Source organism: Chenopodium quinoa, unplaced genomic scaffold (genome assembly GCF_001683475.1).
Source record: "Chenopodium quinoa cultivar QQ74 unplaced genomic scaffold, ASM168347v1, whole genome shotgun sequence".
Lineage (NCBI taxonomy): Eukaryota > Viridiplantae > Streptophyta > Magnoliopsida > Caryophyllales > Amaranthaceae > Chenopodium > Chenopodium quinoa.
Window position 1 is genome coordinate 1,499,225 of NW_018743977.1, and position 19,286 is coordinate 1,518,510.

At 37.6% G+C, this 19,286-nt stretch overlaps 2 protein-coding genes across 2 annotated transcripts; both read right to left on the minus strand.

Annotated features, from left to right (window-relative positions):
• Positions 1 to 5: 5 nt before the first annotated feature.
• Positions 6 to 1,130, minus strand: LOC110689860. Its single transcript, XM_021866692.1, has 2 exons — positions 695 to 1,130; positions 6 to 620 (listed from the first exon to the last, which is right to left on the minus strand). Exons 1-2 carry the CDS (start codon positions 1,128 to 1,130, stop codon positions 7 to 9), a joined length of 1,050 nt encoding a protein of 349 aa, XP_021722384.1. The 3' UTR covers position 6.
• Positions 1,131 to 14,528: 13,398 nt separating this feature from the next.
• Positions 14,529 to 16,984, minus strand: LOC110689720 (60S ribosomal protein L23). Its single transcript, XM_021866502.1, has 3 exons — positions 16,837 to 16,984; positions 16,453 to 16,737; positions 14,529 to 14,872 (listed from the first exon to the last, which is right to left on the minus strand). The coding sequence occupies exons 1-3, from the start codon at positions 16,847 to 16,849 to the stop codon at positions 14,748 to 14,750; spliced, it is 423 nt and encodes a 140-aa protein (XP_021722194.1). The 5' UTR covers positions 16,850 to 16,984; the 3' UTR covers positions 14,529 to 14,747.
• Positions 16,985 to 19,286: the final 2,302 nt, after the last annotated feature.

Sequence of the window (19,286 nt, forward strand, 5' to 3'; positions counted from 1 at the left end):
TGTTCACTATCTAATTAAGGCATCCCACATGTTCCTTCTAGCTTCGTAACGCCGATCCCAACCGTCAACACTTGGGTCGTGGTGCTCGGTCCACCAACCTGCAACCGGGGGAAGTGGCGAATCAGGTGCAAGTTCAATACAAATAAAATGTGAGGCCCCAACTGTAGCGATGACAAACTCTCGCTCCGGTGCTGTGACCCCCCTTCTTGCCCGCAACGGCAATATCGTGAGGCATGGGTAGTAGCAAGTTGGTGTTTGGCCTACACCAAGAATAATAACCGCTGCGTTGAACCAAGTCGCAATAGGAAATAAATCTTGTATTGCAACCATCCAATGACGGGAATCAACCGCCCCACCGTCCCATCGAATACGCTGCACATTGATCTCAAGTCTTCCAAGCCCATAAATCCTCTCATATAGGGCTCGATAACCGAGGACCTCATTCGCTATTGTCTCTCGAGCGTCATACCATCGGCCTTGATCACCGAAGAAGAACTCGACCACACAACGAAACCCACAGTTCCCATCGCCAATGACATCCTTCCATCCTGTGATGTAAGGCAACATCGGCCCTGGAAGCATGTGTCGATAACGGCTTTGGCTAATGTCGTTTACATCTCCTGCACAAATGTAGGTTTCAGTTAATAGTTTAGTGAACGCTGATTTATGTGAAAAACACAACACTCAATCGTACCTGTTTGTCGTGCGCCGCGTTCAGTGTGTTGGCGGTTTACATGTTCAAAATAAGAACGATCACGTCTTGTATCATTGTTTCTTGGTCGACCACGAACCCGGTGGTTTACAGCAGGCTCTCTGAGATTGGAATGATCCGGATGCAACTCCTCTTCAATGATGCGAGACACGTTTCGAAGAACAGCAGGATCACTATCAAACACCTCCTCCATCAGATAACGAAAATGTGCGGCATCCTCGGTCAAGTCATTTCCAGGCACCGTCCCACCATCTCCAGAACCAATAACCAAGGTCCTCCAAAACGGGTGAATTTGCCTTATGTACAATCCTGTCCCAGCAACTAGCGAATCATGTATCTGGCATGCACAGGGCAACCCGTGGGTCACACGCATTGCACATCCACATCGTTCGTGCACTTGATAACTCAGCTCCCTCATCCTCCTTGTCTCCTCATCGAGAACCTTCAAACAATGCTGAGACACCTTCCCGTTTATACGTGACAGTGGCAACTGTCGGTACTTTTGACCTATCTTCGACCTAGAAGCCTCCAAACCATTACGAATTGCGATGATTTGATTACCAATGTGGCTATGAACTCGAGCTCATACGGTATCTAATGAACCTGCACATTACAAAGAAAAACCGTTATGATTTGTAACTCAAATTCCTAAAATAAAGTACATACATGAAGTTCAATAATCTTACACCAAACCTGTCGAGGAATCAAACCACATCTTCACGGCCGAATGTTGGCTCTCAACTCTGCAAGTGCTGGTGTTGCCATAATGTAGAACTTGGTTTGTCCAAAATGTCACGAACTTCGTTTTATGACAAAGCCATGTGTTCTCTACATATTGTATCACTGCTGGAAAACTTGCCCACTTATCTTTCATGTTTTCTACAACGGCCTCATAATCTTCCTCGGTTGCAGCGTCCATGATACGTTTCCATTTTTCGTTTTTGAAAGACGCACCGATTTTCTTGCTTTTGAACATAGCAGTGACCCGAGCCTCCACATCTTTGTTAATGTGCCATCGACAAAGTAAGTGCGAGGTTCCTGGAAACACTTCCTTCAATGCAGCACATAGCCCAAGCTCACGGTCTGTCAAGAAAACCGACGACTCCTTATTATACCCAATCACGTCTCTCAACCTCTGCAAAACCCATCGATAGCTTGCCGTGCTTTCGTTGCGCATGAACACGTAAGCGACGAGAAAATTCTGATTTGTCGGTGTCACGCTAACTATCTCAAAGAACGGCATCCCGTATCGGTTAGTCTTGTAAGTGGAATCCATACCGATCACATAGGGGTACGTCCGTAGGATGTCCACCATGACTGGATGCGCCATAAAGGCGTGCTGTAAAACGCCTTCATCATCGGACATGACCCAGTAAACATACTGACTCTGTCTCGCCAAATGTAGAAATTGCTGAACAACTCCTCTCCCATCAGACATCTCCTCTCTGAAGTCATTCCGGCAGTTGTAGATGTGTCTGATGTTTGGATGATCATCAGGAAATTGCTCCGCAATAGTCGCCATGATGTTACGCGGTGCAACCTTAGACTTCGTCATATCACGCACAACCTGCTTCGCATTCGGGCTCAACCCACTAATTTTACGATGACCCTCTGGATACGCAATCATTGGATGGTTGTGGGTCCCAGTTACATCATCTTTCGCCCGGATAAACCAAGTATTGGTGACGAACTCGTAACATATCTTGATGTAGAAAGGACAACCAATGCCCTTGGTTTTGGTGTCCTTCCGAATTGCGTTCTCAAGATCTCTCGGCTTACTCCTGCGTTCCCGGTCACATCTTAAATATCGAACTGGTCGACCATCCCTCTGTTTGTTGAAAGACGATTTCACCAAAATAAATCCCAGATTTATTGCAACAGCATCCGCCCATGTAACTGCATCGTCAAACGTTAGAAAAACCGTGTCTGTCACAAAATGTGCACTGTAATTCACAACGTCACCGTCGTCTTCAACCTCCGAATCCTATCAAAATAACAATACAAACAAATAAAACACGCAAGGATTACTATTTTAAATTTAACAATAATAATAACAATAATAATACAAATAATCATAATAATAATAAAAATAACAATAATAACAATAATAATATTAATAGTATTAATAGTAATAATAATAATAATAATAATAATAATAATAATAATAATAATAATAATAACAACAACAACAATAACAATAATAATACTAATGATAATAATAATAACAATAATAATACTAATGATAATAACAATAACAATAATAATACTAATAATAATAACAACAATAACTACGTAACATTAACAAATAATAACTAATATAATAATAATAACAACAATAGTAATAATAATAGTAGTAATAATATTAATAATAATCATAATCATAACAGAAATTTACAAAATTAACAAAACTAATATAAATAACCATAATAATAATAATAATAATAATATTAATAATAATAATAATAATAATAATAATAATAACAATAACAATTACGTAAAAAAAAAACAAAAAAACAAAAAAAAAGGACATCCGCTTGTTTTTTCCGGAAATCTAGGGGAGATCCGCCCAAAATTTCCGGATGTCCCTAATTACATCCGGAAATTTTGGGCGGATCTCCCCCAAATTTCCGGAAAAATCAAGCGGATGTCCTATTTACAAAAAAAAAAAAAATTCCGAAATACTTACAGATTCTTCCGTCGAACCCTCCAACGTGTGAACGTTGTCGTCGTCCATTGTAAAAAATCACTCCGTACACTTTCCTTTTCTGGCCCGGGATCTTTAAATTCCTCGGGATTACCGTACAATGGTGGAACCGGGATTTTTTAATGCTCGGGATTTTTTTAACACAAGTGGTGGGTCGGTAATGTTTTTAATGTTGTCGGTAACTAAATTTACCCATGGTGGACCCTTAAATAGATAAAATACCCACAAGGGCAAAAATGTCATTTCAATTAAAAATGTGAACGTCACCCAGTAATTTGCGAACGACGAATAGCAGTTCAGTTAATTAATTCGCTTTTACTTTTTCAGCTATAGACATGTTTTTTTTTTTAAAATGTATTTTGCACATACTTCACATTGCCAACGATGGATTGCAATTTGCAAGAGGGACGACTAGCCTAATGCATTAATGCATTATCCACAAGATCAACCTATTTTTTCATGATAAAGGTGTGTTTTTGGAACCTCAAATAAACGAAGTTCGGGAATAATAAGTTCATATTATCAAAACTACTACTCGTAGTAAAGTAATAAGTCCTTAAGGAGTACTCTGAATAAGCTAATATAAAGATCAAATTACCCAGTTATAACATAAGTTCCCAACAGAAAACTAGCAGCTAGCAATAACATGAGACGACAAATAAAGAATCCAACATAAACTAAATAATCTACACAAAACAAAAAATCATAGCAAAATTTGAACTATATTTAGTTAAATGATGTCTTAATTACATGAGAGAAGATGATGATGAAAGGAAACAAACACATGACAAGAAGCGGCTTTAAGTCACGAACTAATCACAACTTTTGAGCACCCATTAGATTGAGAGTGCTTTGATATCTCTATTTGTTTCTGATGCAGCGGCAATGCTTCAATACACTCTGAATCCGCTGTGGCGCTTGTACATGTACTGCAGTCTTTTTATTTGCATCCACACTGACACTGTGAGCATTCAGCAATGCCTAAACTGAAATAGAAAGATTGATTATTCGTGTCGAATGCATACACTAAATAGTAACGTACCAAGTATTCCAGTTAGTAAAGTGTTAAAGAGTATAAAATTTCCACAAATTAACACTTAACTTCTCAAGGTATAAAGGCTAACAGAGTTTAAGTTAACCCAAAGCAAACTTCTGAATCAGTAGTTTCGTGGAAACGATATCAGTGTTTGCCCTTCGGATGCCCTAGACAATACTAAACTCTCAACATAAGTGTCCACATAAGTTATATAACTATAACCACTGAAGTTGGCTCTTCCAATAGGCTCTAGTTGACAGTTTACAGGACATTACCCACCCTTTTAAGTCAGGAACCCGTAACAAAAATTTAGCAGATTTCTCATCATAGTAAATCAAAGTATTTCTGGCACGACTGCAACAAAGCAAGTCTTTGTAGCTAGCTTCACTTGAACCTCCTAAGGACCATTCACTCCATGGGTCCTCGCCGCCTTCCTTACTCATAGTCCATATGTAATAACTCTTGCGCGAAACACCAAACATGGCTAATGATTCACCAAGTACGAAAAGATACTTAACCATTTTTTCTGAAGAATCCGGAATTTTCACATTGCTAAATTTTTCCGTACTAAAATCAAAGGAAAGAACATGAGTGAATTAATCGCGGTTATTATCAATCACCTTCCAATGCGCAGCCCCTTCCACATACACGTACCTTGAATGTGAATCCATTAGAGTCGAATAAAATGGAAAAGAATCAAGCTTAGTAGCTTTCGTCCTCCAAGTTTGATCATTAAGTGAATAAATGGCAATCAACAAGTCACAATGACCGTCCTCAACATTTACATTAAAAATAAACACTCTAAAATCATTACAAGAAGAGACGAACCCTAATACAAATTTGGCATTGTATTGTAGTTTCGAAATTGGGCACATTGGAAGTGTCAAAGACTTTCGTGTTGAAGGGTTCCACAACATCATTGTATTATCTAAATCATACGGATTTGCGCAAAATAAGTATATTCTCTCCTCCAATCATTCCACTAATTATGGGATTACATTTGACTTAGTTATTCTGTTTATTTTCCCCTATAATCCTGTGTATTCCCTTCCGTATTTATCTCCTCTCTTTGTATATTTATAGGCTTGTTTTCTTCTGTAATTAATCAAGAATCATATTCTCCAAATTATCTTTTCTCTATATGGTATCAGCCTAACGATCCCTCCCCCCTTCATCTATGTTTTCTGTTTTCTGAATCTCCCTCGCCCCTCTATTTCCATGGCAACTCCTAACTCCTCACATCAAATTCCCAACAATAGCGATCCCACCAAGCCCTTTATCTTCCTCAATATCCCAAACGCTATCAAACTCACTACCACAAACTACCTCTCCTGGAAAATGCAGATTGAGGCCATCCTTGTTGGTCATGATCTTTTCCAATTCGTTGATGGTTCTCTCTTCCTCCTCCTCCTATGACCATCACGCTCAATGATACAACAGCTCCAAATCCTGACTTTTCCTTCTGGACTCGGCAAGACAAATTAATTTGTGGTGCTCTTGTCGGCACACTTTCCTCAACTCTTGTTCCGCTTGTCTCTCAAGCCAAATCCTCTAAGCAATTCTGGGATATTCTTGCTAAAACTTACGCCACCCCTAGCCGTGGCCATATCAACCAACTCAAGGATCAACTCCGTAGAATAACCAAAGGTAATCGTACCGTAATCGAATTTATGTAAGACATCAAAGCCTGTGTTGATCAACTAGCAGCCCTAGGAAAGCCTCAAGAACACGAGGACTTGATTGATTGTATCCTTGCTGGTCTTGATGAGTCCTACACCTTAGTTATTGAGTCTGTGAATGCCAGGGACAACCCTATTTCTTTTGAGGAGTTACATGAAAAACTTATAAATAAAGAGCTTTCCTTAATCCAAATCCGTTCTTCCTCCTCTCTTCCTGCCACGGCTTTTGCTGTTTCTACCAGAAACCAAAACCGTAACACCACACGTCCTTCTACAGCCGGTATTCTGCCCACTCCTTACACTCAAAACAGACAACCTCGTCCGTTCTTAGGTAAATGTCAATGCTGTCGCGTGCAGGGACATGTTGTTGCTCAATGTTCCTTGTTCAAACAACAATTCCCGAATGCCACTCCTCCCAATTCCTCTTCTGTTCCCAGCAACCGTACATACTCCGCACCTCAAGCCAACACTGTCAATCTCACACCACTCTCCTCCTCACTCTCATCTCCTTGGTTACTTGACAGTGGTGCATCCCACCACGTCACCAACGACCTCGATAATCTCTCTCTTCACTCCCCTTATGATGGCACTCAGGAACTTATAGTCGGTGATGGTACGAGACTAAAAATTACGCACTTTGGTTATATTTCTCTTTCTTATTCTCTTACTTTAAATAATGTACTTGTTGTCCTGCTATCTCCAAAAATATCATTTTTGTTTCTCAACTTTGTCGTGACAATAAAATTTCTGTTATTTTTTCACAAAATTCTTTCTGTGTCAAGGATCTCAAAACGGGGGCGCTACTATTGCAGGGCCAATCTAAAGCCGGCATCTACAAAATCCTGTCTCACTCTCCAACAGTTTTCACAAGCACAAAATCAAATTCTCTTCATTGGCACCATCGTCTTGGTCACCCATCTCACAATGTCTTTCGTTTACTTATATCTAAAAATAATCTTAATGTTTCTAGTATTTCTATTTTAGACTGTAATTCATGTGCTTGTAATAAAAGTCACTGTCTTCCCTTTACTACTTCCACTATTTCTTCCAATGCTCCTCTAGAATTTGTTACTACTTCCACGGTGGCTTCAAATACTACATAATATTTGTTGACCATTATACTAAATACATATGGCCTTACCCTCTAAAACGCAAATCTGACACCACCACTGTCTTCATTCGATATAAAGCTTTAGTCGAAAAATATTTCCAACTCCCACTCAAAACTCTATATTCTGACAATGGTGGTGAATACGAATTTCTATACAACTACCTATCCATTGATGGCTTATCTCATCTTACTACTCCTCCTCACACCCCTTAACACAATGGTTATTCCGAACGTTGGCATAGACACATTGTGGAAACATTTCTCACCCTACTTACTCATGCTCACATGCCTTTAAAATATTGGAGAAATGCCTGTTCCATAGCTGCTTACCTCATAAACCGTCTTCCAACACCTACATTAAACAATGACTCCCCCTCTTCAAATTATTTGGCGTCAAACCAAATTACACCAAGCTTAGAAGCTTTGGGTGCCTATGCTACCCATGGCTTAAACCTTACACTTCTCACAAACTTAACATGAAATCAAAACCGTGTGTCTTTATCGGCTACTCCCCTACTCAAAGTGCCTACTACTGTCTAGAACCAAAATCCAACAATATTTACACCTCTAGGCACGTTCATTTTATCGAACTTATTTTTCCCTTCTCCCAAACTTCTCTCCCAGACCCCTTCTGTCGTCCTTAATTGAGGACTGGGCTCCTCTCACTCTAACTATCTTAAACAACACTCTTCACTCTCCTCCTCCCACGGTCCACACTCCACCATCTCCCACTAATTCTCCTTCCGCAACGCAATCCACTCCAGATGTTCACCTTCTACCAAACCCAAACTCCACTTCCGCAACACACTCCACTCTAACTCCTTCCCCTCCGTCAGAACCTACCTTCCCCTCCACTTCCGCAAAGCATTCCGCAACCTCCACCTCCCAAATTCCTCCCACACATACAATGACAACTCAACTTCAGCATGGTATCCGTAAACCAATCTCCAAACTCAATCTTAATGCTGAAGTAGCACCTGTCGACGTCCCCAAAAACATCTTGACGCTAAAATTAGCGCCCTACGCGCTAACCAAACATGGGAACTCGTTCCTCCCTCTCCTTCCCAAAATGTCATTGGCTATAGGTGGGTTTTTCGCATCAAGAAAGATACACTACTAGAAATAAGCCAAATTTCGACAGACTGTTTCGAGGGACACTTATTTCCGTCAGAAATATTAGAAATTCTGACGGAATTTTTGTTCCGTAGGAAATCTGTCGAAAGTTTTCGACGGAATAAAATTTTCCGTCGGAAAATTTAGGCTGTTCTGACGGAATATTCCGTTGGAACAATAAAGTTCCAACAGAAATAACATCCGTCGGAACAGTAATTTTCCTACGGAAATCAAATCCGTCGGAAATTTCCGAAGGATTTTTCCACATTTCCGACGGAATAATAATAAAAAAATTAAAAAAAAAACAAAAAAAACCTAAAAACACGTTCCCCTCTTTCTCCATTCCTCTGTGCGCCTCTTTCCCTCAGTTCTCTTTCTCTCTCCTCTCCTCTCCTCTCATTTCTCTTCTCTCTCCTCCTCATTTCTCTTCTCTCTCCTCCCTCATTTCTCTTTCTCTCTCCTCTCTTTCCTCTTCTCTTTCCCCTTCTCTTTCCATAAACGAACCACCGTCAACAATAAGGTTCAAAATTCACAAAATCAGAGTTTTTTATCTCGGGTTTTGGGCAAAATTCATAAAATCAGAGTTTCGATCTCGGTCAACCAACATCAACAACAACAACGGCGCATTCATTAACAACTACGGCCAACCAACATCAAAAACAACAACGGTGTAAGCGTTTTCGATCTCGGCTTTTGCGTTAAAGTCTCATATTTTTGTAGATCTAGTTTTAATTTAAGTTAGATTGTAGATTTACTTAGTTTTTTATGTAATTGTAATTTTGATTATAAATTTGATTAGATAATTGTATTTCCTTTAATTTTTAATGTATAATTATCGGTTTTTTTTTTTAATTTTTTTTATGATATTCTAATTAAATATGTAAATCCACTGGTTTTGATTTGTTTGTGTTGTATTTTTCGACTTTTTTGGCTTAATTTTCGTAATTTGTTTCGATTTTTTTTTTACGAATTTAGTGGGTTATGTTTTCGTTTTTTTTTTTGGGTGAACGGTGGTGGGGGATGGCGGTGGGTGATGGTGGTTAAGGGGGAGGTTAGGTGAGTGGTGGTGGTTAAGGGGGAGGTTAGGTGAGTGGTGGTGGTTAAGGGGACTTGCGGGGAGTGGTGGGGGCTGGGTTAGGGTTCGTTTGAGGTTGGCGCTGGAGGAGTGCTCAGTGGTGGGGGCTGGTGGTGGTTAAGGGGGAGGTTAGGTGGTGGCGTGGTGATGGTGAGTGGTGGCGGATTTGTATTCCGTCGGAAAGTTCGTATCCGGTGGCTAGAATAGCTCTTCCTACGAAAATATTCCGTCGGAAAATACTGTTCCGACGGAAAATGTCGTTTTTCCTACAAAGAGGTTTACGACGACCTATTCCGACGGAATTCCGTCGGAAACAGTCATTTCCGACGGAATTTCAGGATATTCCGAGGGAATATTTCCGTCGTTGATTGGCTTATTTCTTGTAGTGATAAAGCCGACAACATTTCTCAGTACAAAGCCGGATATGTTGCTCGAGGCTTCAACCAACAATCGGGCGTGGACTATGGTGAAACATTCAGCCCGGTTGTCAAGCTTGCCACGGTTCGCGTGGTTCTGTCTCTAGCAGTAACACATGGTTGGCCCCTCTGTCAACTTGACATAAACAATGCTTTTCTCCAAGAAAGTCTTTTCGATGATGTTTACACTGTTCAACCTCCGAGTTACTCTGACCCCAAGTTTCCCAATTATGTCTGCAAATTAAACAAAAAACAAGCCCCAAGGGCGTGGTACAATGAACTTCGCCAACATCTTCTTCATTTGGGGTTTGCAAATACCGTGTCTGACTCCTCTTTGTTCACTCTCCACAAAAATAGCAAGCTCATATATTTGCTTGTATATGTAGATGACATCATTGTCACAAGCAATGATTCCCTCTTCCAAGAAAATTTTGTTACTGCCCTTGCTGCCAGATTCTCCCTTAGAGACCTAGGGGATCTCTCATACTTCTTGGGTGTCGAAGTTATATCTCACCCACGTGGTCTCTTTCTAAGTTAGAGAAAGTATATTCTTGAGCTTCTCACAAAGGCCAACATGGATGAGTCAAAACCCACGGCCACACCCATTGCCACCAACCCTTTTCTCACGTTGCAGGGGGATCCTCTTCCTGACCCAATAGTGTACAGACAACTCATTGGCAGCCTCCAATATCTTGGCCTCACTAGGCCTGATATTGCCTTCACAGTCAACAAATTAGCACAATACATGCAACGTCCAACAACCCTTCACATGCAAGCTCTACATCGTCTTCTCCGATACTTGAGTGGCACCTCGCATATGGGTTTGATAATTCACAAAGACTCTCCCGTATCTCTCCATGCCTACTCCGATGCTGAATGGGCTCGTGACAAAGACGATTATATATCCACAACAGCATACATTGTATACTTGGGTAAAAACCCCATCTCCTGGACCTCGAGAAAGCAACGTACAAGGGCCCGATCATCCACTGAAGCAGAATATCGAGCGGTTGCAAGTGCAACTGCTGAAGTCCTATGGGTTCAAAACCTATTCCAGGAGCTTGGTCTCAAGGTTCATTTGTCACCGATCATATATTGTGACAATGCCGGGGCAACCTATGTCAGCGCCAATCCGGTTTTCCACTCCAAAATGAAGCATTTGGCCCTTGACTACCATTTCGTTCGTGAAAATGTTCAAGCTAGGAATCTACGAGTTGCATATATATCTACAAATGATCAGTTGGCAGATGCTCTAACAAAGCCTCTTCCTAGACAGTTATACACAACGTTGGTCTCCAAAATCGGTCTTTCCTCCTGGCCGACCGTTTTGCGGGGGCATATTAAGGAATAAATATATTCTCTCCTCCAATCATTCCACTAATTATGGGATTACATTTGACTTAGTTATTCTGTTTATTTTCCCCTATAATCCTGTGTATTCCCTTCCGTATTTATCTCCTCTCTTTGTATATTTATACGCTTGTTTTCTTCTGTAATTAATCAAGAATCATATTCTCCAAATTATCTTTTCTCTATAGTCGCCACCATCCTTACTCATGATCCATACACAGTTACTGTTGGGCGATACACCAAAGATGGCTAACTATTCACCGAGCACGAAAAGATGCTTAATTGGCCATTTCAATTGGAGAGTCTGGAAGTTTTACGTCGCTTAATTCCTCCGTACTAAAATCAAAGGAATAAACAAAGGGACATGGATTATATATATTCTTTTCCATTATACTTGTACACCATCCAATATGCAGCCCCTTTTAAATACACGGACCGAGTAGTTAAATCAAATGCAACGGGAATATCTAGTTTAATGGCCGGTTTTCATTGTCCAAATATCATTATTGAGTGAATAAACTGCAATCGAAGACGACAATTTTTTATCATCCTTCTTAAAAATAACCACCCTAAAATCATTACACGAAGAGATGAACCCCAATACACCTTTGACGACGTCCAAAATTGGGCACGGTGAAGTGTCAAGGCCTTTCTTATAGAAGGGTTAGACAACATCGTTATAATACTGTTTAAATGACAGTTAGCACACAAGACGGCTTAACAATAGCAACCCGTGGCAGCTCCCCACAATGTGGTACGATACATTAGTCCTAACACGATGTGTTAGTTTTCTAAAATTGAGTCTTGTACGAATGGTAAATGTACTTCCCCTATCTCCATAACCATATAATTTAGCGGGATGAATTGTTTCCATGACTAGTACATTCGTTTTGAAGCATGTCATGTATTGGTTTGTCTAGAGCAAAATCACGCTGTACAAGAAGAACAAATATGCCCTTGTATTGCGAGGAGAGCCTCTTTTTTATACCACGCAGTGCAACCAATGAACAAAGTTGCATCAAAAATTCTTGGGATTTTTCAAATGGTATCACTAAACTTTTAAAAAATCCAAATGATACCCTTACTTTATATTTTGTCCAACTAATACCATTAAAGGATTAATCTAATAGCTACAATAAGCTCACTGTTAATTAGAGTTACAGTTTAGTTAGATTGTTAAATAAAAGAGAATACTCCATATTAGTACAGTTTTACATATTTATTCAACTCATCCACCCACCATTCCACCAACATAAAAGAGTATACAAAGCAAATACGGAGTAAAAGAGTAAGCTCATTGTTATTACACGCTCCCCTATGCTCATCTTCTTCTTTTTTCATTCTGACATAAAAGTAAAAAATAAAAATTAGCTCAATTCTTCCTAATTGCAATGAACATGAGTACTATACTTCTGCTTTCTTTCTTTTTTTTTTTTTTTTTTAAAGTGAATCAATTAAGGTGATTGGTATATATAATTAGAAGAGAGGAAAGGGAGTTGAGGTTGGTTGGGGGTTACGGTGGTGGGAGGGCGTGATATAGACTGGGGTTAATTGGGTGGCTGGAGAATCTCGTCATCTATGCCAATAATTGGGAAGTTTAATCGTTCTTTTTTAGAGGAAGCAGTAAAAGGAGATTTATTTGGTTGGGAATTAAATATATTCTTTAATTAACAAAATAATTAAATTGTAAACCTAATCAACTTTTGTTAACAGTGAGTTTATTGTAGCTATTAGATTAATACTTCAATGGTAATGGTTGGAAAAAGGATAAAATTAGGGTACCATTTGGATTTTCCAAAAGTTTAGTGGTATCATTTGGAAAAGGAAATTTGTTAAAAAAAACCACCCTCAAATTCACCACTTTTTTAAAAAACCACCCCTTTTTTACGAAATTTAAAAATACCACTTGTAAAACACAAAACTAGTAGGAATGACCACCCCCTCCCATATTCCAGCCTGTTTTCCGACCTCGAGTCCACCACATTAAAAAAAATCCCAACCCCCTTCCCCTTCAGTCCTTCTGCCATCCTACCGGAAACACACCATCCAAACCAACCACCTTCTAGACCACCCCACCCAACCAGCTTTGTCGGCGAACCCCACCAAGCCCCCATCCTTGGCCTACTGCGAACACCCACCAAGCCCACACCTTGCTCGCAAAATCCCAACCAACCCCCATCGCTGCCGTAAAACCCCCACGCAACCTTGTTCTACCAAACGACCACCCCCACAACCTCCCTCTCTTCTCTATCCCCTTTGTTCTCCCTCTCGTGTTCCTTTCCTTCTCCTTTGCGCCACCCAATCCATATCCACCAAATCATTTCTTTTGTCTTCATTTTCTCTTTTCTCTCTTTTTGCTAGGGTTTTCTCTTTCGCCTACTCCACTCTTCTTCTTCCCCAATTTTCAATCAATTTTTTCCTCGATTAGGGTTTTCATCAGGTTAGAGTAGTTTAAATTCTTCGTATTTTGTTCGACAATGGATTTCGGTGGTCCTCGCAAAAGAGGCGAAACTTCTCTTAACGACAATGGCGGCTTCAAGAAATCTCGTCCAGGTTTGTTGAATTTCTAGGGTTTTTTTTTATGAAGTTTTATTGATGATTTGGAGTCTGGACTTGTTTTTTGTGAGCAGGGGTGAGCGCCTGGTGGGGTTCGCCGGTATGAGAAGTGGTTGAAGGTGGTTAGTTGGGGTGAGGGTGGTCCAACAGGTGGCTGGTTTGTGTGGGGTCACTGTCAGGGCTGGGGTTTAGGGGGATATTTTTTTTTTATTTTTATTGATTTTAATTTAATTTAATTTTGGCCAATAGAATAATGACACGTGAACTCTTTAATCTGAAAACAGGTCGGAAAAAGAGATGGGATGGTGATTCCTACTAATATTGGGTTTTGCAGGTGGTATTTTTAAATTTTGTAAAAAGGGATTGGTTTTTTAGAAAAGTAGTGAATTTGAGGGTGGTTTTTTAAAAAATTTCCTTTGAAAAACCCAAAATTCTTTTATAGAATTATACATAGGATAAATGTTTGAAAATTTTGGTTTTAACTATTCACCTTTCTTTTGTTACTTCATTAAAAAAAAAAAAAAAAAAAAAAACTTAATTGTATAGGCATAAAATTTGAGGGGAATTTCCAGGTCTCATACGGCATGAAATCAATGTTCATTCAAAAGCACCACTTTTTCATGAGCTCAATTAAAAGAAAAGGCCTTGAATTCTGGAGAATATAGCTAATAATCGGGATCATGTACTGTATGTGTGACCTATTATAGAATTATATTGAACTTTGACAACACACAAACAACATATTAGGACGACACTAGATGCCTAACAATGTAGTATGAAAGACCTCCAAACAAAATTCTGATGATCAATGAAAAAAGTCAGCATTGAAGCCATAACAGTTTAAACACAGAGTTCCTTCTTTAGCACGGACTACTAAAAATACTTTCAAAGTTCAACCAAGATATTAAGTATGACCCTAACAAAATTCAAACTATTCAATCTAAACACCAGAATCACTAGAAATGTAAATAGGGCTACAAAGAGCAGAAGCACACTTAAACAATAGCATTAGCAGCACTTGCAATTCTTGGCCATAGATCAGCACATTCCTTTCCGATGGGTCCTGTGATAGCAGATCCTTTCATTTCTCCCTTTGGATTCACAATGACACCAGCATTATCTGCAAATCAGCCAAAGTGCAACGATTAATACCAAGGTCCAAAGCAAACGAGCATAACATTGTACAAGAGCCACAACATAAGAACATAAGATCCTACTTGTAGAATTGTAAACAGAATTTTGAGATAGATTATGTACCAAGTGGAGTGTGGAGACTGGAGATAATATACAAGATCCTAATTGTACATTTACATTATATGACAACACCATACGTAAAATAGATATACCAGGAGACAGGTAGCACAATGCCACAGTCAACATCATGCTGTTTAATCCTGGGCAAAATTGCTTTATGCTTCCAACAAAATAAAGAGAGACCAACCAATATGCAGTCACTCTATTTTAGAATCAAAGAAGCAACTAAAGGAGATACATATTAACTAAAACAAAAGCAGTGGGAACAACACTAAAATTGCTTGATTATGGATGCTGCTACAACTTAATTATTTTCCTGGGCTAATTGAAACCAAATGGTAAGACAGTTACAGCTTAATAGCTTATTGTTCACTTTTAATATACACTAATACACCTACTTAACTTTTAGTTTGTATTAAGCTAACACATTGCTGGTTTAAGTTCGACAGTGATCTACAATCTAAAATTCAGTATTTGTGAAAATTCAACTGCAAAGATTGGTTTGGATGGATGAATTATGTGAAGTATATAGCTTAAAGGCTTGATAAATGAAATGAAAATTTAAAAAATGGGAACGAATTGTGGGGAAAAATCCTAAGACTACGAACACAATTCTTTGCATTGCCTGGGAAAAACTAAAATGTAAAAACAAAAGTGTAACTAATATTCATAACAAGCAAAAAAAATGGCTTCACTAGACTGCATGACAAGCACCAACAATATGCTCAAGTTTTTCATCCAATTGATTACAAAAACAAACCTATAAAGATGTACTAAACTACTAACCAATAATAGATAATCTTGCGAAAGGAGACAAACATAAAAAATAAAAATAAAAATCAACCAGAGATCAATATGCATACAACAAATCGCTACCAAATGACTAAAATGCTTCCATTATCCCACCACAACATTCCCTATCTTAAGCAGAATGAATAATCTCAACTGCACACAGCGTTGCAACAGAAAGCACCACTTTGTAACCAGGATCCCAACACAGAGAAATGGCCAAAAACACGAATCCACGACAAAGAACATTCGGAACAAGACCTCACCACATAAGCATCAACAAACTACAACATATATACTTGAGCTCTACCACTCAAAGAAGTAAACAATGAACAAAACCCAATACATACAAAGCTCTCATTTCACATTCAATTAAGTAAACTAAATTCAATCAAATGAATTTACATTCTTACATACCATAACAAACTATACATACAAACAATGCTAAACAACAAATACAAATCAAACCAATAAAATCAACAATAATCAAATTAAACTATCAAAAAAGCACAAATCAGAACAAATTAGAGAAACCCTATTCTTCAAAACTCAAAACAATTAAAAACAAAATACCCATTTCACAATTCAAAACCCCAGAAAAATACCCAATTCAACAATCAAAACGAGAAGAATAAAGAGTAGAGAGAGAGAGCAAACCTTCAAAGTACATGAAAACACCATCCTTTCGGCGCCAAGGCTTACGCTGCCTAACAATAACAGCAGGCATAACCTTCTTACGAAGATCAGGCTTACCCTTCTTAACAGTAGCCATAACCATATCACCAACACAAGCTGAAGGCAAACGATTAAGCCTACCCTTGATACCCTTCACTGAAATGATGTAAAGGTTCTTTGCTCCGGTGTTATCGGCGCAGTTCACCACCGCTGCCACTGGTAAACCCAGTGACATTCTGAACTTGTTCCCCGCCGATCCTCCGCGTCCTGCAAATCAAATCAAACATTGTTAGGGTTTTTCAGTTTGTAGAATTAATGTAAGAAATTGGAGATGATGATTTGAAGAAGATGAAGTTGGGGTTTTACCTCGCTTCGACATTGTTGCTGCTGGGTTTCTCCCTCTCTCTCCTTTGTTTTTGTATGGAGTGATTAGAAGGAAGAAGAGTGAGGCGTTTTATGTTAGGGTTTTTTTGTTTCGTGGGCTGAAATGTGGTGCGGGCCTTTTTGCGTTTTGGTTTTGGCCTTTTTGGTTTGGTTTTTCAATCACAGAAATTTGAATCATTTTGATCAATGGGTTGGGTACTTGGGTTTAGAGGTGATCATATGCCGGGTCAGAGGCTCCGGGTCAAAGGCTACCAAATCAGCTCATTAAGTTGGGTCAGGCTAAGGTTCGGTCCGAAAATACTTGCCTAAGATTCGTAGATTTTGACCGGGCTTAGCAAGTTTATCAAGCCGAGCCCAAAAAAACAACTAAAAATATTAGTTTATAGCTTGTCTAAAAAGAAAAATTATTTTTAGGTCAGGTTTGACCTGTTACCGTGTAAGCAATATTTTCCACCTTACTTGAAGACTTAAATACAACTGGTTGCTTCTTTGACCATCAAGAGTATAAGTTACGACCCAAGAAAATGACATATACTATAGTGGAACGGAAACTATTAAGATATCCTACCCAATCAACATTTGAATAGGCAAAAATAAGGATTAAAAAGTGCAAGAATAATGGAGTTCAAACAGTCTTAAAAGAAAACTAACTCAACTACTCAAATTTAATTCTAGGATCATCTAGACACATTTAATATGAGCATGAGAAGTGAGTCATGTGTCTGGAACATTCACAACTTAGAATGTAGTGTAGACTACAGATTGCTCAAGTCCTTTATTATTACTTAGTAGCAAACTTGAATAATATATTGATTTTAGTTCTTTTCCCATCTTGGAGATAGATTTATTTTTCTTTCGCAAGAATCTTTATCAATACTATAAGCTAAAATTTATTTTTCAAGAGCACTCGTCATTCTTATTCTCTATTATTTAATCACTAGATGGAAGCCCGTGCGATGCACGATTTTTTTATCTGAGATTTTTAATTATTTGATTTATTGTATTTAATAATTTCAGACAAAATCACAAAAGTTTCATATTTTTTTTTTACTATAATTTATAATGAATTTATTAAATATAAATAAATTTTAAATATGATATTTTTTCCGTTATATAAAATCTTTAATGTGAAATGATAATCTAATATTATATAAATAAAGTAGGCATTTTTCAAGAGCATTTGGCGCGCCACATAAGCAAAGGTATTATTTCGACCAATTAAAAGTTAGTTTTGTATTTTATTTTAGAATTAAAAAATCCACTTGTCACATAAGCAAAAGTGACGAATGAAATTTAAATTTTTTGCCACGTATGTAAAAAAGACGAATAAAGATTTATTAAGATTTAAATTATTTTAAAACTAAAAATTATCTTTTTTAAAAGATGATCTTTTGATATTAGGATTTAAATTAAAAAAAAAAAACTATAAATTATACAATTATTATATACAAACACTTTAAAATTAAATATTTGAAAAAGGAAAAATATGTTCAATTTTTTTTAAGAAAACGTTCAATCAATTTTATTTTTTAAAAAAATAAAAATTAAAAGAAATATAAATTATTAATAATTAACTAATATTCTTCAATTTTTTTTTAAAAAAAAATCAATATTCTTCAAAAAATCTAATATATATAAATAAAGTAGGCATTTTTAAAGAGCATTTGGCGCGCCACATAAGCAAAGGTATGTTTTCGACCAATTAAAAAATTCCAATGGATAGATTTGATTTTATATCGCAACAATTTTTCATTTCTTGGTAAATATATTGATTTATTTTATATAAATGTAAAGATTTTATTTGTATTTAATAGATTCATTATAAATTATAGTAAAAAAAATAAAAATTAAAAAATTTAAATTTTTTCTGAAATTATTAAATACAATATATCAAATAATTAAAAATCTTAGATGAAAAAACCGTGCATCATACGGGCTTCCATCTAGTTTTTTAATAATTTAAATCCTAAATTATTATTCATTGTTTTACCATATCTTTCATTTCGATACAATCACCAACCTCGTCCACAACCAACCTACTACATCAATGGATAAATTAAACCGTGAAATGTTAGCCAAACTGAAATTGATATAAATTAAATCTCTACATTTATATAAAATAAATTAATATAGTTACCAATAAATGAAAAATTGTTGCGATATAAAATCAAGTCTATGCATTGGAATTTTTTCATCATCTCCAAAAATAACCAAAGCCATCTATAAGTATACAACATCTAATTGTATGTCATTACATAAACAAATAATCGTTAAGTATCCTAAATAAATACAATTTAACTAATAATTACAAATATAAATTTATATATATTACATTAGATTAACACCACATCAACAATGTTACTATAGCAGGGATAGGTTGGGCAGTTAAGAGTATTCAACAGGGCAATGCAATGGACGAGGGTGGAAAGCAT